Consider the following 22,307-nt stretch of genomic DNA (forward strand, 5'->3'; position numbering starts at 1 on the left):
AAGCTTGGAGGTTATACAAGGTTACAAAAGCTTGCAAAAATTACAAAATTTAAAAGGCTATGCTAACAATGACTACATGTTACAAAGTTTGCAAAAGGTTACAGAACTTAATGATCATACTAGCAATGACTGAAAGACTACAAATCTTACAATCACATTCTACTGGATTGAGCGGAGGCTTTACACAACACGCTTGGTGAACACTCGTGGAGCTGTCGACAGGCCGAAGGGAAGGACCGTGAACTGATGTTTTTGGTCGATCACACACCTTAAAAAGCGTCTGTGAGCAGGGCAAATCACTATGTGAAAGTATGCATCTTTCATGTCAAGAGCAGCGAACCAGTCTCCTGGATCCCAGGAAGGGATGATTGTATTGAGAAAGACTGTGCAGAACTTCAACTTTACCAGGAACTTCTTGAGTCCTCGCAGGTCTAGAATGGGCCTGAGACCCCCTCGCCCCCTTTGGCTTGGGGATTAGGAAATAACGGGAGTAGAATCCCTTGCCCCTTAGCTGCTGAGGAACCTCCTCCATCGCTCCTATGGCGAGGAGCGCCTGCACCTCCTGGATAAGGAGTTGCTCATGAGAAGGGTCCCTGAAGAGGGACGGGAAGAGGGTAGGAGCAGAATTGGAGAAAATATCCCACTCCCACCATGTGAAGAACCCAGTGGTCCGGTGTTATTTGAGACCATGCATGGTAGAAGTGGGATAGACAGTTCAAAAAACACGGGGAAGGATCCGGCGTTGAGACAGGTGCTCCGTCCTTGGGCACACCTTCAAAATGTTTGTTTTGAGCCTGACGAAGGCTTAGTCGGGCCCTGGCCCTGCCCGGATGGGGAATGGGAAGGCTTACGCCTGCCGTTCCTACCCCTGCACCTGTAAAAATCCTGCCTTGGCTGAGGAGGACACTAGTGGGGAAACTGGGTCCTTCTGACCCTCTCGGTCCTCGGGGACCTCCTGTCCCGCCTCTATCTCCGTGCCAGCCACTCCAGGGTCTGGCTCAGGAACTGGGGTGGGTTCCGGAGGAGGTGGTGCGCCCGCCGGCTCCTCTGCTCCCCTAGGGGTGGGGTGAGTGGCCGCTGCCTCTGGCCCCCTAGGCTCAGACGCCACTGAGCATGAGGCCTTGGACTGGGCACCCTGGGCCTGGTGGTACGCCCATGGGGTCCAAAATGCTCACTGCTCTGGCCCATGCTCCTGTGGTAGCATGTCCAAAATGCTCACTGCCATTGCCCTGCACCGATGTCAGGTCTGTCCCGTGCCAACTTCTGCCGGGGCTGCTGCCAATATTTGGACCCCATCTCCGAGTCCGAAAATGGGGACCGGGACCACGATGGCCGTGGCGGTGCCAAACGCAGCTGAGCCAGGGAGCAGTGCCGCAAGGCTGGGGAGTGGTGCCATGAGTGGGGTCTGCGCAGAGTCGGACTGGTGCCGATACAAACGGTGCCAAGATCAGGACCTACTGCACAAAGGTGATCTGCGCCTGAGCGGGAGTGCTGGCGGGACCTGGATCGGTGCCGCGAGTCAGACCTGGCCACAAGTGCAACTGGTGCCATGAGACTGATCAGCACCGGGACTCCGAGTGGTACCTCCCCTCTGCAGGCCGAGTCGAAGGGCCGATCATCACCGGCTTTCCCCGGGACTGCGCTGCCCATGGCGGAATCGAAGGCTTAATGCGAAGGGCCAGGGACCTTGGTGCCGTCTTCGCTGCTAGGGGAAAAGCCTTCCGATGACGGTGCATGTGGCACGCGCACACCTAACTGGAATCGATAGGAGCAACCACTCCAAGAAGAGCCGAATTTCCCCAGCTGGAGAACAAAGGACTGGAGGCATATGAGGTGGGGGGACAAGTGTTGGCTGCTGGAAGGCGTTTGGGCTCAGACCTGCAGTCTGACCCAGGAGGTCGGATGGACAGACTGACGGGGTTCCCCACAGAGTGGCTGGGCTCTGGGCTACCCACAATGGACGATGCTTTAACCATTTCTCTAGACTCCCCTAAGCTTCCTGTGCTGTGCGCCACTCAATGAACAAACCCGGCTGTTCTGACAGTGCTGTGCGGGTGTCACTGCAAGCATTAGGCGAGGGGTGTGAATCCCTGTAGAGCGGGCAAGTCTCCCCGGGACTTGTTAAACGGAGCTCACGGTGGGGGGGGGGAGAACAGGGGGGCTGCAGGCCCAGAAGTCCAGCCTCAGGAGGCGGTGAAGCCACATAGCTTCCCCTGGAGGAAGAGGGAGACCCTTTGGGGGTGTGGCCCACTGAAGGATCCCTCCTAGAGACCATTCTGCAGCTGTGAATCCATGATACTGGTGGCCCCCCACCCTCACAGAGAGATGCTCTCTCCACTCCCCTGCCTGGCTGCCATTCCAGACCCTAGCAATCCCCCCTCTCCCTGCAGTGACATCCCCTTCCCACAGGGTCCCAACCCTAGCCCCCGGCCGCAGCCCCGGGAGGTACCTGGAGGAGCTCCGCCACCTCCTGCTGGAACTTGTCAGTCAGTGTGTCCACAAGGCGGCTGCGGGCCAAGTCCACGCGGCTGTAGAAAGTGAACTCTGGGTTGCAGAGCACGTACAGCGCCTGGGAGGCAGCCTCCAGCACCTCCTGGCAAGTGTGCTTCTCCACCACCTCCCGCAGCTGGGCCAGCAGCTGCTCTAGGTACTGTGGGGAGAGAGGGTATGGTGGGGCTGGGCAGAGGGGGGAGAGCTCCTGGGAAGGTGGTGGAGGGGAACAGGCAGACTCTGGAGAAGGAAAAGGGGGATCCCCAGCTCCTGCAGAGGGAGGAGAAGGGCTCACAGGCTGTGACTCACTGTACCCCTGTCCAAGGGGACCCCCAGCACTAGTTGCATCACTTGGATGGGAGGGGTCCCCAGACAGCACAGTGCAACTCAGCCAGCACCTCAAAGGAAGCAGCTAATGGGGTCCCCTCCTCCCCACCCCAGATGCTCCTGTTCCCATGGCACTACAGGCCCCAGAGCACCTGGGTCTCCCCTGCTCCTGGACTGGCAGCTCTGGAGCCAGGACTCCTGGGTTCTCTCCCTGGCTCTGGGAGGGACGTGGGGGGCTGGGAGCCAGGATTGCTAAGACCCACCCTCAGTACCTTCTCCAGCCGCCCACTGCTGTAGAGGCTGAGGTTGAAGCAGCGCGGCGCCGTCAGCAGGAGCGCCACCTTCTCCGCATCAGCTGAGAACTGCGGGAACAGAGCAGGTGTCACTCAAGCAGGGAGGCAGCAGGATGGGGCAGACACTCCCCCCTTGTACCCCCCACTACGTATGACCTAGCTGGGAACGGCCTCACAGCAAGATCATCCAGATTATGGCACGTGAGGCCCTGGGGTGCCCAGGGAAGGGCAAAGGCCAGACCCAGGGTTCCTGCTTCATCATGGCCCCCTCCCTCCCCAGCTGCAGGTGAAGAGCAGAGGCAGGAAGGGGCATTTTACTTCCCCCCGGGACCCACCTCTGGGAGGTCCCCCCCCTGCACCTCCCCTCCATTTACCTTGGCCAGCAGCTGGGGCAGCAGCGGGATGAGGTACTGAGTGAGTTTCTCCCTGTCGTCCTCCAGGGCCTTCCGCTCCCGCGCTGAGAGCACCTGGCGCAGGGGATGGTGCTGTGAGAGCTGGCTCCCCTGCCCGGTGGCTGCAGATGGTGCAGCGTGCACACCTCCGGCCAGCAGCACAGGGACCCAGCTTGCCTACCCCCTTGGGGGAGTGCGGAGGGTGAGTGTTGAAGTCTCCGGGCCCATGGGGACATGTCACCCAGAGCCACTGAACCCCCCGGGGGAGCTGATGGACAGCGCTCCCCTCCCTTCTCTCGGGCACTTTTACCTTCTTGCCAGGGCCCCTGCCGACGGGCGACTTCCCCTCCGTGGCCTGGCGCATGCTGGACACCAGGATCTCAATCAGGGCGTTTTCCTGCTGGTCGCCCCAGCCTGCTGGGGGGAGAGGGAATAGGACCAGGACCAGGACCAGGACCAGCCCCAAAGGCTGCCAGGCAGCTGTGACTCTCACCCCGTGCATCACAGCCTCCCCTCCCTCACTCACCCTCCTCTGGGGACTCCTCCAGCAGCAGGTGGGTCAGCCCATCCCAGTCCTTCAGCAGGGGGGCAGCACAGTCCCACAAGCTGTCCACCAGGTACGCCGCATGCTCATGGAGCTGGGGGAGGAGAGGGGAGACTTGGTGAAACTAGCCCTCACACAGACCCCCCACGCTGCTCCCGACCCCACTGCGCCCCTCACCTCGCTCTCGATGAAGAAAGCCAGCAGCAGCCTAAAGAAGTCCCTGCTCCCCCCACGGCGCCCCTTCTCCTTCACGGCTTCCCAATCCAAGTCAAACTGCCTGCAAACCACACACACATTAGAGAGGGGAGAGCCAGGATGCCTGGGTTCTCTCCCCGACTCCGTGAGGGGAGTGGGGGCTGGTGGGTTAGAACAGTTGGGGCTGGGAGCCAGGATGCCTGGGTTCTCTCCCCAGCTCGGGGAAAAGAGTGGGGGCTGGTGGGTTGGAGCAGAGGAGAGGGAATGTTGTATCTCAGCCACCTGTGAAAAGCACAGGCTGAGACTGCAGGTTAAGGCCTGAAGGGAAGAGGGAGGTGAAACTCCTCTGTGTGGAGTGGCTGTTGGGGGAGCCCTATACCCCAGGGGGAGGAAGGTGTATATTTGTTGGCAGTCCCATGCCCCCTGCTGGCGGTGCTGTGACCGCGCTCGCTCACTCACTTCCTGTAAAGAAACTCCCCGGCCGCAGCAGCCAGCGCCCGGTTGGAAGCATACACCACGGGGTAAACGGCCTCGCAGTCCTCATCTGTCAGCATCTCCTCCATGTTCCTGCCCACAGAGCAGGAGAGGTTCAGCCTGAGCAGGGAGAGGGGTCTCCAGCTGCCCCACACCATGGGGCTCACTACGTGCCCCTCCCAGCTTCCTGAAATGCCCTGCATGTGCCTGGCCTCCCCTATGTCCCTGCTTGGCTCCTAGCGCCATACTCACTGCAGGATCAGGGTCAGCAGCTTGACCGCCTCCACACCCACGTCGGGCTCTTTGTCCAGGACCATGGACACCATGCGACCCTGAGAGCCACAGAACGGAGAGTCAATCACGGGAGGGGGTGTCGCAGGACGGGTAAGTGGGCAACAGGGCCCCACAGGAGGGAGGCCTCCCAGGGTGGGCTGCAGGGGGACAGGCGGGCGGCAGCGCAGGCTCCCCAGGAGGGGGGCATCCCAGGGGCAGGCGGGCGGCAGGGCGGGGCTCCCCGGGGGGGGGTCCCAGCAGCAGAGCGGGCGGCAGGGCAGGCTCCCCAGGAGTGGGGGCGTCCCAGGGACAGGCGGGCAGCAGGGTGGGGCATTCACCTTGAAGCGGCTGGTGAAGAGCTCCATGCGGGCAGCCATCTCCCGGCTGCGGTACAGCCCCTGCAGGGCCTTCAGGCACTTGAGCCGCACCTCCCGCTGCTGTGGGGATGGAGAAGCTGAGAGCCAGGCCAGCACCAGCCTCCGTCCCTTCCCTGTGTCACAGGTCAGAGCCCCGCCTCTGGATCTCCCTGCTCCCCTCCAACACCAAGGCCCCAGCCCTCGCCGAGCCCCTGCTCCCCACCTTGTCATGCAGGGTCCAGCCGATGTATTTGAGGTAGCTGTCTGTCAGGAAGGAGGCGCTGTAGCTCTGCATCCAGTTCCCCATCTCTTCTATGCAGATGGCCCGGATCTCAGACACCACGTCCCTGCCAGACAAGACACGCAGCATGCCCTTGCGACGCCTGCCCCTTGTCCCCCCAGCATGTGTGAGCCCTGGCCCGCCCCCAGCCTCAAGTGCAGGTCCCAGGGAAAGACAGGGACTCCCTGCAGAGCCACACCCAGCTGGCGGGGGCCCCTCCCAGCCTGACCTCCCCTCCCCGCACTCACCTGTAGCGATGCACAAAGACCCCTTTGAAGATGGCGTTCATCATGTTCTCGATCTCCTCCTGCTGTTCCTGGAGCTGAGACAGACACAGGTGCCACCCACAGCACTCCTGCAGGCCCTGCTCCTACCAGCCCAGCACCCGTCCCCACCAGCACCATCCCAACACTCCCATCCCATCCCCACCAGTCCAGCCCTCCCTGGCACCATGCCCCACCCCACCAACCCAGTGTCCCCTAGCACTGCCCCTGCCAGTCCAGGGTCTAGCCTTTGCTCACCTCCCTGCGCTTCTCCAGCAGTGCCTCTAGCTTGTCCGTGGCCCTGCGGCTTGGCCCCTTGTTCCTCTCAGCCTCATACTGCCGCTGGTTGTTGTCTTTGTGCAGGCTCACGCCCAGCGCCACCCTCACCAGCGCCGTCATCAGCTTCATGGCTGGCAAAGAGCATGGAGTGAGCAAAGTGGGGAGCTCTGCATGTAACCCGGTTATGGATCCCCAGGATCGGGGCTACGGCCCCTGCTTTGGAACAGTCTCTAGGAGGAACCCATCAGTGTGCCAGACCCCCGAGGGGTCTCCCTCTTCTTTCAGGGGAAGCCACACGGTTTCACCACCTCCTTAGACTGGGGTTCTAAGAGCTCTGTTCAGCGAGTCCCAGAGACAGACCCTGGGGGAGACTCGCCCGCTCTGCAGGGATTAACACACCCCTCGCCTGGCATTCGCTGTGACACTCACACAGCACTGTCAGAACAGCTGGGTTTATTCGTTAAGTGGCACATAGCACACAGGAAGCTCAGGGGAGTCTAGAGAAATGAAGGTTAAAGCATCCTCCATTCTGGGTAGCCCAGAGCCCAGCCACGTTGTAGGGAACTCCTTGGTTCAAGCTGTCTGCCCGTCTATCCGACCTCTTGGGCCAGACTCCAGCTGAGAGCCCTGACACCTTCCAGCAGCCAATATTTGTCCCCCCACCTCATCTAACTGTTCTGGAGCTGGTGAAATGCCATTTGTCACGGAGTGTGGGGGAGTCCAGGCCCTGCACCCCTCTTCCTGGGATCCACTGAGACTCTCAGCCAGCCAGTAACACAGAAGGTTTATTGGACAACAGGAACAGTCCCAAACAGAGCTTGTGGGTACAACCAGGACCCCTCAATCACGTCCTTCTGGGGGAGCAGGGAGCTTAGACCCCAGCCCTGGGGTTCCCTGTGTTCCTCCACCCAGCCCCAAACTGAAACTAAACCCACCCAGCAGGTTCCCTGCTGCAGCCTCTGTTCACATTCCTGGGCGGAGGTGTCACCTCCCCCTCCCCCTCCTGGCTCAGGTGACAGGCTCTCAGGTCTCCCCTCCCCAGGGCACATTCCCAGGTCAACACTCCCCCCTCCCTGCTGAGTCACATCGTCACATCTCTCCCCCCTTCGAGACTGAACTGAGCGGGGTCACGCTGACCAGTGACCTGGGGAAGTTCGGGGCCCCCTCTCCGGGACAGCGCATCCGCTATCAGGTTGGCACTTCCCTTCACGTGGACCACGTCCATGTCGTAATCCTGCAGGAGCAGGCTCCATCTCAGGAGCTTGGCGTTGGCTCCTTTCATCTGGTGCAGCCAGGTCAGGGGAGAGTGGTCGGTGTAGACAGTGAAGTGTCGCCCGAAGAGATAGGGCTCTAGTTTCTTGAGGGCCCACACCATGGCCAGGCACTCCTTCTCGATGGCCGCGTAGTGTTGCTCCCGGGGTAGCAACTTCTTGCTCAGGTACACGATGGGGTGTCTCTCCCCCTTTTCATCCTCCTGCATTAACACCGCCCCCAGTCCCGTGTCTGAGGCGTCGGTGAACACCACAAAGGGCTTGTCAAAGTCTGGGTTTGCCAGAACTGGGCCACTGACCAGAGCCTCCTTCAGCGCCCGGAAAGCCTCCTGGCACTGCTCGGTCCAGACCACCTTGTCTGGCTTTCCCTTCTTGCATAGCTCAGTGATGGGGGTGGCTATGGCGCTAAAGTGGGGCACAAATCTTCGGTAGTATCCTGCCATCCCAATAAAGGCTTGGACCTGCTTTTTGGTGTGGGGAGCGGGCCAGTCTCTGATCACCTCCACCTTGGCTGGTTCCGGCTTTAGGCGGCCGCTCCCCACCCGATGGCCCAGGTAAGATACTTCCGCCATCCCCACCTTGCACTTCTCCGCTTTTACAGTCAGCCCAGCCCCCTGGAGTCGGTCCAGCACTTGTCTAACCTGGGACACGTGGTCCTCCCAGGTCTGGCTAAAGACACAGATGTCATCAATATACGCCACGGCAAAACTCTCCATCCCCCTCAGGAGCTGGTCCACTAGGCGCTGGAAGGTGGCCGGCGCTCCCTTGAGGCCGAAAGGCAGGGTCAGGAACTCATAGAGCCCCAGAGGGGTGATAAAGGCCGATTTCAGTCGGGCATCTGCATCCAGCGGCACTTGCCAGTAGCCCTTTGTAAGGTCCATGGTGGTGAGGTACCGAGCTCCTCCCAGCTTGTCTAGGAGCTCGTCCGGCCTGGGCATGGGGTAGGCATCAGATACAGTGATGGCATTGAGCTTCCGATAGTCCACACAGAACCGGACCGACCCATCCTTTTTGGGGACCAGCACCACCGGCGAGGCCCAAGGGCTGGCAGATGGCTGGATCACCCCCAAAGCCAGCATGTCCCGGACCTCTCTTTCCAGGTCCTGAGCAGTTTTCCCTGTGACTCGGAAGGGGGAGCATCTTATCGGCGGGTGTGACCCTGTCTGCACCCGGTGGACAGTCAGATTAGTGCGTCCAGGCTGGTTGGAAAACAGCTGTCGGTACGGATGCAGCACCTCCCTGACCTCAGCTTGCTGGGCAGGGGTTAGCTGATCCGAGAGGGGAATTGTTTCCAGGGGGAAACCAGCTCTGGTCCCAGGGAATAGATCTACTAAAGGGTCATCTCCCTGCTCTTCCCACTGTCCACACACGGCCAACACCACATTCCCCCTGGCATAATATGGCTTCATCATATTCACATGGTACACCCGGCGGTGGTGCGCCCGGTTTGACAGCTCCACCACATAGTTTACCTCATTGAGCTGCTTGACGACCTTGAAAGGGCCCTCCCAGGCGGCCTGTAGTTTGTTCTTTCTCACTGGGATGAGAACCATCACCTGATCCCCGGTGGCGTAGGCACGGGCCCGTGCCGTGCGGTCATACCAGACCTTCTGCTTCCTCTGGGCTCTGGCCAGATTCTCCCTGGCCAGGCCCATGAGTTCAGCCAGTCTCTCTCGGAAGATCAGGACATACTCCACCACTGACTCTCCATCGGGAGTGGCCTTCCCCTCCCATTCGTCTCTCATCAGGTCCAGGGGGCCCCTCACCCTCCTGCCATATAACAGTTCGAAAGGCGAAAATCCGGTAGACTCCTGGGGCACCTCCCTATACGCGAACAGCAGGTGAGGTAAGTACTTGTCCCAGTCCTGCGGGTGCTGGTTCATAAAGGTTTTCAGCATCATCTTTAGCGTCCCGTTAAACCTCTCCACCAGCCCATTGGACTGGGGGTGATACGCTGAGGCCCAGTCGTGCCGGACCCCACATTTCTCCCACAAGCACCGGAGCAGGGCCGACATGAAGTTGGAGCCTTGGTCTGTCAAGACTTCCTTGGGGAACCCCACTCGGCTGAAAATGGTCAGGAGCGCATCGGCCACGGTGTCGGCTTCAATGGAAGCTAGGGGCACTGCCTCGGGGTAGCGGGTGGCAAAATCTACCACCACCAGAATGTATTTCTTCCCCGACCGGGTCGTCTTGCTGAGAGGCCCCACGATGTCCATGGCCACCTTCTGGAAAGGCTCCTCTATGATGGGCAAAGGTCTCAAAGCCGCTTTCCCCTTGTCCCGGGCCTTCCCCACCCTCTGACAGGGGTCACAGGATCGGCAATACTGCCGGACCGTGGTAAAGACCCCGGGCCAGTAAAAGTTCTGTAGCAACCTCTGCCGGGTGCGCCGGATTCCCTGGTGCCCTGCGAGGGGGATGTCATAGGCCAGGTGCAGGAGCCTGCGGCGATACTTCTGGGGGACCACCAGCTGCCTCCTGATCCCACAGGACTCTACTTCCCTTGTGGGAGCCCATTCTCGGTACAGGAACCCCTTCTCCCACAGGAACCTCTCCTGGCAGCCTCTCCTCATGGTCCGTCCCACCCTGAGGTCGGCCAGGTCCCTGAGCTTCCGCAAGGAGGGATCTTTCCTCAACTCGGCCTGGAACTCAGCAGCTGGGGCAGGGACGGGGCCCGGTTCCCTCTCGCTGGCCAGGTCTGAGGCCTCCGCCTCTCTAAGCCGTGCCCCTCGGCCCTCCCTCCCCACCAGGGTAGGGTCCTGCGCCTCCGGTGTGATACCCTCCCCGAGGTCAGGGAGCAGTGCCCCTCGCCGGCTCTGGCTACGCGTCACAACCAGGGCGGCCTGGGGCTTGCTTGGCCAGTCCTCTAGGTCTCCCCCCATCAAAACTTCAGTGGGCAAATGGTGGTGTACCCCCACATCCTTGGGGCCCTCCTTGGCCCCCCATTTCAGGTGTACCCTTGCCACGGGCACCTTAAATGGGGTCCCGCCCACCCCTGTCAGGGTCAGATAGGTGTTGGGCACCACCCGATCTGGGGCCACCACCTCGGGCCGGGCCAGCGTCACCTCCGCGCCCGTATCCCAGTATCCATTGACCTTCCTCCCATCCACCTCCAGGGGAACAAGGCACTCTCTCCGGAGGGACAGCCCCGCGCCCACCCTGTAAACTGAGCACCCTGAGTCCAGAGCCTCCAGCCCTCTGGTGGAGCTGGCCTGGGGTACTCTTCCCTCCGGGGCAGGTGGTAAACTGGTAGCCCCCCTTGCCTGGGCCGTCTGCCCCTCGTCCAGCTGGGTCCCTACCCAGTTAACCCTGGGTAGGTTGGGTCTGCTCAGTCTGTCCCTGAGCCCGGGGCACTGGGACCGTACGTGGCCTCTCTGGCCACAGTGATAGCAGCTCAGGTCACGTTGGTCCCCTCGAGCAGGTCGGAGGGGCCCGACGCCAGGCGTTCCCCTTGGGAGGGGGTTCTCCCTATTTCCCCGCTGGGAGGCCCCCTGGTGACTCTCTCTCTGCATCGGGGGGGGCCTGTTCTTTTGGGGCTCCTCCCGGCTACCCCCTGACCGACTGTTCACAAACTCGTCGGCCAGCTGCCCTGCGCGCTGGGGGTTCTCTAGCTTTTTGTCCACCAACCACAGCCTCAGGTCGGACGGGCACTGATCATACAGCTGCTCCAGTACGATTAGGTCCAGCAGGTCCTCTTTAGCTCGGGCCCCAGCTGTCCACTTGCGGGCATACCCCTGCATCCGGTTGGCCTGGTGTAGGTAGGTGACCTCAGGCGTTTTACGCTGACTCCGGAACCTTCTCCGGTACATCTCGGGGGTCAGCCCAAACTCACGGAGCAGGGCCTGCTTGAACAGTTCATAGTCCCCTGCCTCCGGCCCTGTCATCCGGCTGTACACCTCCACGGCTTTGGGGTCCAGTAAGGGGGTGAGGAACTGGAGCCTGTCTGCAGGGTCAACCCTGTGCAGCTCACAGGCATTCTCAAAGGCCGTCAGGAAGCTATCTATGTCCTCCCCCTCCTTCCGCTGGGCCAGGAAGCACTTATCAAAGTTCCTTGCAGTCTTGGGTCCCCCCGCACTCACCGCAGCCGGGGCCCCACTGCTCCTCAGCCTGGCCAGCTCCAGTTCATGCTGCCTTTGTTTCTCCTTCTCCTGACGTTCCCTCTCCTTCTCCTCCTGCTCATGTTGACGTTGTTTCTCCTTCTCCTCCTGCTCATGTTGACGTTGTTTCTCCTTCTCCTCCTGCTCATGTTGACGTTGTTTCTCCTCATGTTGACGTTGTTTTTCATGATCCTCCAGCTCCCTCATTTTCATCTCCCTCTCCCATTCCAGCCGCCTCCGCTCCAGGGATGGGGAGCTCCGCTGGGAGGATCCCCTGCTGGGTGCCGGGGTCAGGGTGCCCTCGGTATTCGCTGGGCTTCCCCCAACCCCTCCCCCGGACATAGGTAGGAAGGGTCTCGGGATGTCCTCAGCAGCAGTCTGACCCCTCCCAGCCCGGTCAGGCCCCAGGGCCCACGCTGCGTCCCCCGGGCAGCTTCCCTCAGGGACAGGGATCGGGTCATCCAAGCGATCCCTCTCCTCCAGCTGGGCAATCAGCTGTTCCTTGGTGGACCTCCCGATGCGCAGCCCCCTCTGCCTGCACAGCTCCACCAGGTCGCTCTTCAGGCGTTTAGCGTACATCTCCCTGCTGGCCACTCGCAGGCCGGGCAGCTTCCCACGGTTTCCAGGAAAAGCCCCTCGTGTGCCCGTCCTTCTTGAGGTCACCGACTCTTTGCCAGGGTCGAGCTGCAGACTCCTCCGCCCCTGGGACCGCTCGCTGCAATCCCCTGGGGGACCCTGTTACTGCAAAAGTCTTTCTCTCTGGTCACACATTCCCAGGGGTTAACCGCCCCCCGAAACCGTCTCTCTCTGAATCTTCAGCACGCCTGGTCCCCGTCAATTCCCCTTCGTTTTACTGCTCCCCAGTCACTTACTGCAGGAAGCGCCGTTCACGGGGTGCAGTACATCCCACCGCTGCCACCAGTTGTCACGGAGTGTGGGGGAGTCCAGGCCCTGCACCCCTCTTCCTGGGATCCACTGAGACTCTCAGCCAGCCAGTAACACAGAAGGTTTATTGGACAACAGGAACAGTCCCAAACAGAGCTTGTGGGTACAACCAGGACCCCTCAATCACGTCCTTCTGGGGGAGCAGGGAGCTTAGACCCCAGCCCTGGGGTTCCCTGTGTTCCTCCACCCAGCCCCAAACTGAAACTAAACCCACCCAGCAGGTTCCCTGCTGCAGCCTCTGTTCACATTCCTGGGCGGAGGTGTCACCTCCCCCTCCCCCTCCTGGCTCAGGTGACAGGCTCTCAGGTCTCCCCTCCCCAGGGCACATTCCCAGGTCAACACTCCCCCCTCCCTGCTGAGTCACATCGTCACACCATTCCCCACCTCTCAGCAGGGAGGCTAAGTCCATCTCCCTCTGGGTCCTGGCTTGCTAGGTCTTGGTGACTGGATCTGCCATTGTGTTCTCAAGACCGCCACTGATATGGGACCTAAGGCCCAGACAGCGAGCACCTACCCCTCTGTCTCCTCGCCTGCCCCGAGAGCAAACAGCCACCACCAATGTTTCCTCTAATTTTTGACAGGCCAGGTGCGCAAAAAATTTCTTCTGTGCAAATTGTTGTGCTTCTGTGCAAATTTTTCTATGCGCGGTGTTGCACTGTGTGCGCAGGGTTTAGGACTCGCACAGCTTAGAGGGAACAGTGGTCACCACCCCCCTACCAGCCTGGGTAACAATGCAGCAATAGGGGAAACTGAGATACAAACAGGACAACAATATTACAAGTTACCCTCCCACTCTCCCCTACAGAGAGGCCATCCGTGGGCTCCCAGCCCTCTGAGCCCATACAGGAAAGCACTGCAGCCCAGCAGAAAGCCAGGATTCCCCAGATACCCCTGACCCAGGCACACTGCTCTAACTGCTACCTTGCGGTTGCAATGCTAAGGCAGATGCCATTCGCGTCCCTGAGGCGGGACTCACCTGCGAGGGTGCTGGTGTGGCGGAAGGCGCGCACCTGGGAGTCGGAGAGGCCAGTGAGCAGGGAGATGAGTGTGTCCATGAGGTACTCGTCGTAGATGATGCTGTACTGACAGCGTCGCACCAGCACTGTCACCAGCTCACAGAATCCCGCCTGGAACTTTCGCCAGGGCTGGGTGGTCAGGACCAGCGGGTACTCAGCAGAGTCCTGCAGAGGGGAGGAGAGGGAAGGCACGAGGGGTGAGACAGGCGTGACGTAGACGTGCCCAGTTACACCTATGTCTGACCATTTTCTCGATACTCCACCAAAGGCTGGGGGTCATGTGTGGTCTCCACTGAAAGCTAAGGATTAGTGGATGGCCATGGTTACTGAGAGATGTTTGGTTTCAGAGTAGCAGCCGTATTAGTCTGTATTCACAAAAAGAAAAGATGTTTGTACAGGAACTATTTTAAGTGAGATGTATAATATAGACTCATTCTGTTCCAAAACCGTTGGAGCTGAAGCACATCATCTTGAGCAGGGTGCGCCTCAGAGCTAACTCAGCTAAGAGAGAGAATAATTAACCACTTTCAACACAGCCCCACCCTGTGTTTACTGTCTGAGCAATATGCAGGCCCGAGCATTTAGACAGAAGAACCCCAAGAAAACCCTCTGAGTAGGGAACCCTCAGGGCTAAGCTGAGGTTAATGAAATGCCCTCATTATGAAAAGAGACAGAAAGTCTGGGAGAAGGATGGGCACAAGAGGTGATCCACTCTGCAGGCAACACTCCATCAGCATGAGTGTCTGATGAAAAGCTTTCAGAGTAGCAGCCGTGTTAGTCTGTATTCGCAAAAAGAAAAGGAGTACTTGTGGCACCTTAGAGACTAACAAATTTATTTGAACATAAGCTTTCCTGAGCTACAGCTCACTTCATCGGATGCATTCAGTGAAAAGCAGATCCCAGCTTTCTGGACTGGACAAATGCTGTAGGGACGGATCATTGGGTTAGAAACACTTTATGAGACGGTCAGTAAATACAGGCTACAGATTGCATCCGATGAAGTGAGCTGTAGCTCACGAAAGCTCATGCTCAAATAAATTGGTTAGTCTCTAAGGTGCCACAAGTACTCCTTTTCTTTTTGTGAATACAGACTAACACGGCTGCTACTCTAAAGGCTACAGATTGCAAGTCAAGCGTTTCTTTTCCCTGTACCCTGATGTGACGCAGTAGGGAGGGGGGAGTGTTGACCTGGGAATGTGGCAGGGGAGTTGCGAATACAGACTAACATGGCTGCTACTCTGAAACCTGTCACTGGGGATGGGATACCTGAGAGCCTGTAACCTGAGCCAGGAGGGGGGTGGGGTGGGGGGAAGGTAACACCTCCGCCCAGGGAAACTAGACAAAGGCTGCAGGAGAGAGCCTACTGGAGGGGCTTTGGTTTCAGTTTTGAGCTGGGTGGTGGAACGCTGGGAACCCCAGGGCTGGGGTCTAAGCTCCCTGCCCCCCAGAATGACTTGACTGAGGGGTCCTGGTTGTACCCACAAGCTCTGTTTTAGACTGTGTTCCTATTGTCCAATAAATCTTCTGTTTTACTGGCTGGCTGAGAGTCACAGTGAATCCCAGGAAGAGGGGTGCAGGGCCTGGACTCCCCCACACTCCGTGACACCATATGTTTCCAAATCCATTTCCTGGCTTTTGTTTGAATCTTTAGCTTGAGCTTTGTTAAATCAACTTCACTCCGGTTTTACTAGACACCTGCCTAAGAGCCTTGTGCTCAGGAGTGCTGAACAGAGGAGAGGCTGGTGGAGTGGGGCGTGGTGCTCCATGGGGCAGCAGACCCGTGTGCATTGCAGGTGTCCAGAAGATAAGGGGCTGGGCACTCGAGTGTAATGAAGTGGGGCATGTGGATTGCTAGCCCGCACTGGGAAAGAGGGGACTTGTGACAGCCCAGAGTGGAACCCTTGTGCTACCAGCAGTTTTGTGAGAGTGTACCCCCACTGGGCACAGACGAGGCTCTCTCATACACCATAAGCAGGGGGTAGCGATTTACCAACAGGTATGGGGGGGCACCGCCCACTGCCCCCTATGCCAGACCCCATGCTCCTCTGTCTCCTCCCAGCCACCCTTACAGGGGATGAGCTGGGCCTATATGCACTACCCCTACCCTCCTGGGAGCCCTGCCTGGACAGCTCCTCCCTCCCCTGCCCCACACACTGGGCACCTCATCAAACTGCTCCGTCAGCAGCTGGATGATCTCCGAGTTTTGCTGCTTCCTGAACATCTCCGGGGTCACGACACCTGCCATGGGGAGAGAGGTGAGAACGGGTGGCAAGGGGACAACCAGCCAGGACTCCTGCCCTGGGCTCCCCACAGACTACCCAGGGATCTCTCAGTGGTTCCTCCCCCGGAAAAGGCAGGAAATGGGGCTTGGAGCTCACCCTAAAAAGAGGTGTTGGGGACAAATCCAGAGGTGGGGACCAGCGCCTGGAGCTGAGCTGTGCCACACAGACACAGATGGGTACAGAGCTGGGCCAGGGATCTCAGGATGCAGGCCCAGGGCCTCTCACCTTTGCAGCCACAGGAGTGGATGAAGAAGTTGACGAGCTCCAGGAACCCAGCTTCCTTGTTCTGCTTGTAGCTCTCCAGCCAGTCGTCCACCACAGACTTAAGGTACAGGAGACGTGAGGAAAGAGACAGAAGGAGAAGTAGGGGTTACGCAGGGCATGGGATACAGAGATAGGGCCTGAGCACCCAAAGTCAAGCAGTGAGTCAGCAGAGCCGGGGACAGAACCCAGGAGTCCTGACTCCCTGCACCCTCTGACCACTAGATCCCACTCCCCTCCCAGAGCCAGGGACAGAACCTAGGAGTCCTGGCTCCCAGCCCCCTCGCTCTCACCCACCAGCCCCCACTCCCCTCCCAGAGCTGGGGAGAGAACCCAGGAGTCCCAGTGATACTCCCGTGCAGTGACATGGGGAGGGTGGAAACAGGGGGATGAAGAGGGTGTGATTACCTCCATGGCACTCTTAGCCAGCCTCACTACCTCAAAGAGGTTGCTGGGCTCCTGGTTTCTCTCAGCCAGGCTACCCCCATCTCTGCTGGCATCTTTCCGGGGTCGCTTGGCTGTCTGGGGGAGGAGTGGGAGGAGAAAAGACACAGCCTGAGCCCTGTGTTCGAGTATATCACAGCTTCATGAGAAGTGTGCCTGAGAGACAACACTGAACCCATGCTGCAGGGACCCGAAAGCCAGGTGAGGCTGGGGTTCCTGCCCTGGCTGGCCACAACAGGGGGAAGGGGGAGGCTGGGACCAGAGTCAGAAGTTCCTGGGCTCTGCTGCACCTGCATCCCATCAGCTCCATGGCACAAAGCTGGCTGAAGCAGAAGAGCTGGGATCAGACTGAGTGGGGGCAAAGAGAGGCTAGGGGGGCACAGAGGACCAGGCTGAAGCTCAAGGGGGGTTGAGGGTGTCCACATGAGGGGACGCTGGGGAGCCTGGAGGTGTACCAGTGTGCGGCTCAGGGGGCTGGGAGACTGGAGAGGAGACAGGCAAGGGCCATGCATACCAGGGTGTGGCTAAGAGGGGTCCTAGTGCCCCGCTTGCCGCCCTTCCAGAGCGTGTCCTCAAAGTCACTGCCTGAGTCGGAGCCACCTCCATCCTCACTGCTGCTCAGGTCCCTGTGGGCAGAGCACACGTCCTGAGCAGACAGCCCCCATGGCCTCACTGCCCTCCCCCAGCTGCCCTCCTCACAGCCCCAGGGCTCCCACCATGCCATCTGGCACGCCCACACCACCCCAGCAACCTCTGTGGTCTGAGGACTCCCCGGTGACAGACATGTAGGACTGGAAGGGACCTCGAGACTAGTCCAGACCCCTGCAGTGAGGCAGAACTAAGTATTATCTAAACCAGTGGTTTTCAAACTGGGGTACACGAGCTCTCGTCAGGGGGTACATGAGAAAAATCCTGTGGTGGCAGACAATGCACCGTGTTATTCCTTACCAACCTTTGTTTCTGCTTTCACAGGTATATTATAACCCTCTCTCAGATGGGGGTACGCGGTACACTCGATTATTTGGAAAGGGGTATGCAGCCTAAAAAGTTTGAAAACCACTCAACTAAACGATCCCTGACAAGTGTCTGTCTAACCTGACCTTAAAAACCTCCCGTGCCGGAGATACCACAGCCTCCCTGGGCAATTTGTTCCAAGGCTTAACCACCTGGACAGCTAGGAAGGGTTTCCTCATGTTTTACCTAACCCTCCCTTGCTGCAGTTTAAGCCCTTTGCTTGTTGTCCCGTCCTCAGGACTGAAGGAGAACAATTCATAACCCTCCTCTTTATAACCCCCTTTTATGCATTTGAAAACTGTTTTCACATCCCCCCCTCAGTCTTCCCTTCTCCAGACTAAACAAACCCCATATTTTCAATCTTTCCTTATAGCTTGTGCTTTCTAGATCATTCATCGTTTTTGTTGCCCTCCTCGGGACTTTCTCCAATCTGTCCACCTCTTTCCTGAAGCGTGGCGCCCAGACCTGGACACAGTACTCCAGTTTAGGCCTCATCAGTGCTGAGTGGAGCGTGTCATGCTTAGATCACTCCTGCTAACACAACCCAGAATGATGTTCACTTTTTGGGCACATTTTTGCTCATTTATTTTGGGATCCACCTCAACCCCCAGACGCCTGCCTCAAGTGCTCCTCTCTCGGCACTCACACTTCCATTTTGTATTTGTGCATTGTGTATTTGTCCCTCGGGGTAGAAATTTGCATTTGTCCTGAGTGAATTTCACCCTGTTTGTTTCAGACCATTTCTCCTGTTTGTTCATTTGGAATTCTAACCCTTGCAACCTGCTTGGTACCATCCGCAAGCTGTGTAAGTGTGCAGTCTATGTCATTACCCAGTGCTAACGCCTGACCCATCACCCTCCAGCCTTCCCCAACTCTGTCCCCACACCAGCAGTCCTCCAGTGCTGCCCCCCCGCCTGCTCCCAGACAGCCTGCACCGTGCTCTGCACCCCACTCACGGGACATCTGGCACCCCGGAGGCTGGCAGGGAGCCCATCTCCGCATCCCCCTGTGCCACGGAGGAGCTGGAGCTGGCCCACATGCCCTGCGGCTGCACCAGGGAGGAACTGGAGCTGCCTGGGGAGTCAAGAACGCGGGAGGATTTCCGCAGTAACATGGCGGGAGGGAGCGAGGCCTGGATCCGGGAGCAGCCTGTGGGAAGAGCACAGCACATGTGACGGGATAACGGGGATGGAGAGCGTGGCCCCCCCAAAGCCCAACAAGGGGAAACCACCTGCAGAGTCACCTACCCCTGCTCTACAGACACCCCCCGGAGACTGGCCCTGAGCCAGGCCAGCCACCCCCACAGGGACCCGCCATGGGGCAGTCACCCTCCCCCCCGGGACACACTGAGGGGACCCGCCCCGCACAGGGACCCGCCATGGGGCAGTCACCCTCCCACCCCGGACACACTGAGGGGACCCGCCCCCCACAGGGACCCACCAGGGGGCAGTCACCCCCCCCAGGACACACTGAGGGGAGTCACCCCCTCCCCCCACAGGGTCCCGCCAGGGGGCAGTCACCCCCCCCCAGGACACACTGAGGGGAGTCACCCCCTCCCCCCACAGGGTCCCGCCAGGGGGCAGTCACCCCCCCCAGGACACACTGAGGGGAGTCACCCCCTCCCCCCACAGGGACCCGCCAGGGGGCAGTCACCCTCCCCCCCCCAGGACACACTGAGGGGAGTCACCCCCTCCCCCCACAGGGCCCCGCCAGGGGGCAGTCACCCTCCCCCCCGGGACACACTGAGGGGAGTCACCCCCTCCCCCCAAAGGGACCCGCCAGGGGGCAGTCACCCTCCCCCCCCCAGGACACACTGAGGGGAGTCACCCCCTCCCCCCACAGGGCCCCGCCAGGGGGCAGTCACCCTCCCCCCCGGGACACACTGAGGGGACCCACCCCCCACAGGGACCCACCAGGGGGCAGTCACCCCCCCCAGGACACACTGAGGGGAGTCACCCCCTCCCCCCACAGGGTTCCGCCAGGGGGCAGTCACCCCCCCCCAGACACACTGAGGGGAGTCACCCCCTCCCCCCACAGGGTCCCGCCAGGGGGCAGTCACCCCCCCCCAGACACACTGAGGGGAGTCACCCCCTCCCCCCACAGGGTCCCGCCAGGGGGCAGTCACCCCCCCCCAGGACACACTGAGGGGAGTCACCCCCTCCCCCCACAGGGCCCCGCCAGGGGGCAGTCACCCTCCCCCCCGGGACACACTGAGGGGACCCACCCCCCACAGGGACCCACCAGGGGGCAGTCACCCCCCCCCAGGACACACTGAGGGGAGTCACCCCCTCCCCCCACAGGGTCCCGCCAGGGGGCAGTCACCCCCCCCCAGGACACACTGAGGGGAGTCACCCCCTCCCCCCACAGGGTCCCGCCAGGGGGCAGTCACCCCCCCCAGGACACACTGAGGGGAGTCACCCCCTCCCCCCACAGGGACCCGCCAGGGGGCAGTCACCCTCCCCCCCCCAGGACACACTGAGGGGAGTCACCCCCTCCCCCCACAGGGCCCCGCCAGGGGGCAGTCACCCTCCCCCCCGGGACACACTGAGGGGACCCACCCCCCACAGGGACCCACCAGGGGGCAGTCACCCCCCCCCAGGACACACTGAGGGGAGTCACCCCCCCCCGGACACACTGAGGGGAGTCACCCCCTCCCCCCACAGGGTCCCGCCAGGGGGCAGTCACCCCCCCCAGGACACACTGAGGGGAGTCACCCCCTCCCCCCACAGGGCCCCGCCAGGGGGCAGTCACCCTCCCCCCCGGGACACACTGAGGGGACCCACCCCCCACAGGGACCCACCAGGGGGCAGTCACCCCCCCCCAGGACACACTGAGGGGAGTCACCCCCTCCCCCCACAGGGTCCCGCCAGGGGGCAGTCACCCCCCCCAGGATACACTGAGGGGAGTCACCCCCCACAGAACACAGGGTCCCGCCAGGGGGCAGTCACCCCCCCCAGGACACACTGAGGGGACCCACCCCCCACAGGGACCCACCAGGGGGCAGTCACCCCCCCCCAGGACACACTGAGGGGAGTCACCCCCTCCCCCCACAGGGTCCCGCCAGGGGGCAGTCACCCCCCCCAGGACACACTGAGGGGAGTCACCCCCTCCCCCCACAGGGTCCCGCCAGGGGGCAGTCACCCCCCCCAGGACACACTGAGGGGAGTCACCCCCTCCCCCCACAGGGCCCCGCCAGGGGGCAGTCACCCTCCCCCCCAGGACACACTGAGGGGAGTCACCCCCTCCCCCCACAGGGTCCCGCCAGGGGGCAGTCACCCCCCCCAGGACACACTGAGGGGAGTCACCCCCTCCCCCCACAGGGCCCCGCCAGGGGGCAGTCACCCTCCCCCCCGGGACACACTGAGGGGACCCACCCCCCACAGGGTCCCGCCAGGGGGCAGTCACCCTCCCCACCCAGGACACACTGAGGGGAGTCACCCCCTCCCCCCACAGGGTCCCGCCAGGGGGCAGTCACCCCCCCCAGGACACACTGAGGGGAGTCACCCCCCACAGAACACAGGGTCCCGCCAGGGGGCAGTCACCCCCCTCCAGGACACACTGAGGGGAGTCACCCCCTCCCCCCACAGGGTCCCGCCAGGGGGCAGTCACCCTCCCCCCCGGGACACACTGAGGGGACCCACCCCCCACAGGGACCCACCAGGGGGCAGTCACCCCCCCCCAGGACACACTGAGGGGAGTCACCCCCTCCCCCCACAGGGTCCCGCCAGGGGGCAGTCACCCCCCCCAGGACACACTGAGGGGAGTCACCCCCCACAGAACACAGGGTCCCGCCAGGGGGCAGTCACCCCCCCCCCGGGACACACTGAGGGGACCCGCCCCCCACAGAACACAGGGGCGGGGCTGCTCCTCACTGAGACCCCCGCCCTGCACCTCACGGCCGTTGGGGGGGCGTCACGCGAGGGGAAGGGTCTCGAGCCCCCAACGGCAGCTGGGTGGGCGGGGCTCGCGCCCTTCTATCGCCCACTTAGAATAAGGGGAGGGGAGTCACGTGGGGTGGAGTCTCGCGCTCCCTTCACCCGCCTGGCCGCTGTCGCGCGCGCCGCTCTACCGGCCGCGTTCTCCTCAGCCTCGGCCCAGCGCGGGAAACGCTCAGGCCACGCCCAGCACGAGGAGCCCGCGCGCCAACACTGCGCAGGCGCGGAACCGCTCTCCCTCCGCCCCCTCCTTCCCTGTGGCCTAGCCCCGCCTCCTCCCGCCGCTCCCGCCCATCGCGCCCCGCCCCCTGAGCGGAGACCACGCCCCCGCCGGCCTCTGAGACGCCCCCCACCCTCGGGGGAGAAGCTCCCCCTCTCCAGCCAGCCCTGCCCCCAGAAGCCCCACCCTCTCCCCTGGTTCCACCCCTTGCAGATTAGACCCCGCCCCTGCCGGGGTTCTGTGTCAGCTAAGCCCCGCCCCCTCCCCTGGCTCCACCCCTTGCAGATTAGACCCCGCCCCTGCCGGGGTTCTGTGTCAGGTAAGCCCCGCCCCCTCCCCTGGCCCCACCCCTTGCAGATTAGACCCGCCCCTGCCAGGGCTCTAAATCAGAAGCCACGCCCCTTCCCTGACTGCTATCCTCCCCCCCATCTCCCAGGAGCTTCCCCCACCCCAGAGATGGCTGCATCTCAGTGTTGGGCAAGGGGTGCCCCTGTACCCCATCCCCACACCCCACCCCAGAGGGGCCACGTCCCAGCAGTGGGCGAGGGGCTCCCCCGTACCCTGCCTCCGCACCCCACCCCAGAGGGGCCACGTCCCAGCGCTGCGGCCCCATGAAAACAGCCCCCTGCGCCCCACCCCTGCATAAGATCCTACCAGAA

General features: G+C 61.4%; 1 protein-coding gene across 1 annotated transcript in view; it reads right to left on the reverse strand.

Moving 5' to 3' along the window:
• Positions 1 to 21,457, reverse strand: part of STAG3 (STAG3 cohesin complex component) — a gene marked incomplete at its 3' end in the record, with an annotated part of 30,684 nt that extends 9,227 nt beyond the window's left edge. The window contains 19 exon segments of the mRNA XM_084616633.1: positions 2,450 to 2,650; positions 3,090 to 3,179; positions 3,485 to 3,577; positions 3,813 to 3,919; positions 4,029 to 4,140; positions 4,224 to 4,323; positions 4,701 to 4,808; positions 4,968 to 5,047; positions 5,327 to 5,425; positions 5,568 to 5,691; positions 5,873 to 5,946; positions 6,146 to 6,297; positions 13,453 to 13,657; positions 15,654 to 15,730; positions 16,000 to 16,096; positions 16,444 to 16,557; positions 16,994 to 17,105; positions 18,450 to 18,642; positions 21,385 to 21,457. Coding sequence (XP_084472759.1) covers positions 2,450 to 2,650; positions 3,090 to 3,179; positions 3,485 to 3,577; positions 3,813 to 3,919; positions 4,029 to 4,140; positions 4,224 to 4,323; positions 4,701 to 4,808; positions 4,968 to 5,047; positions 5,327 to 5,425; positions 5,568 to 5,691; positions 5,873 to 5,946; positions 6,146 to 6,297; positions 13,453 to 13,657; positions 15,654 to 15,730; positions 16,000 to 16,096; positions 16,444 to 16,557; positions 16,994 to 17,105; positions 18,450 to 18,607 — 2,103 coding nt within the window. The 5' untranslated portion in view covers positions 18,608 to 18,642; positions 21,385 to 21,457.
• Positions 21,458 to 22,307: the final 850 nt, after the last annotated feature.

The sequence above is a fragment of the Lepidochelys olivacea genome (assembly GCF_965140295.1).
Source record: "Lepidochelys olivacea isolate rLepOli2 genome assembly, chromosome: 28".
Taxonomy (NCBI): Eukaryota; Metazoa; Chordata; order Testudines; family Cheloniidae; genus Lepidochelys; species Lepidochelys olivacea.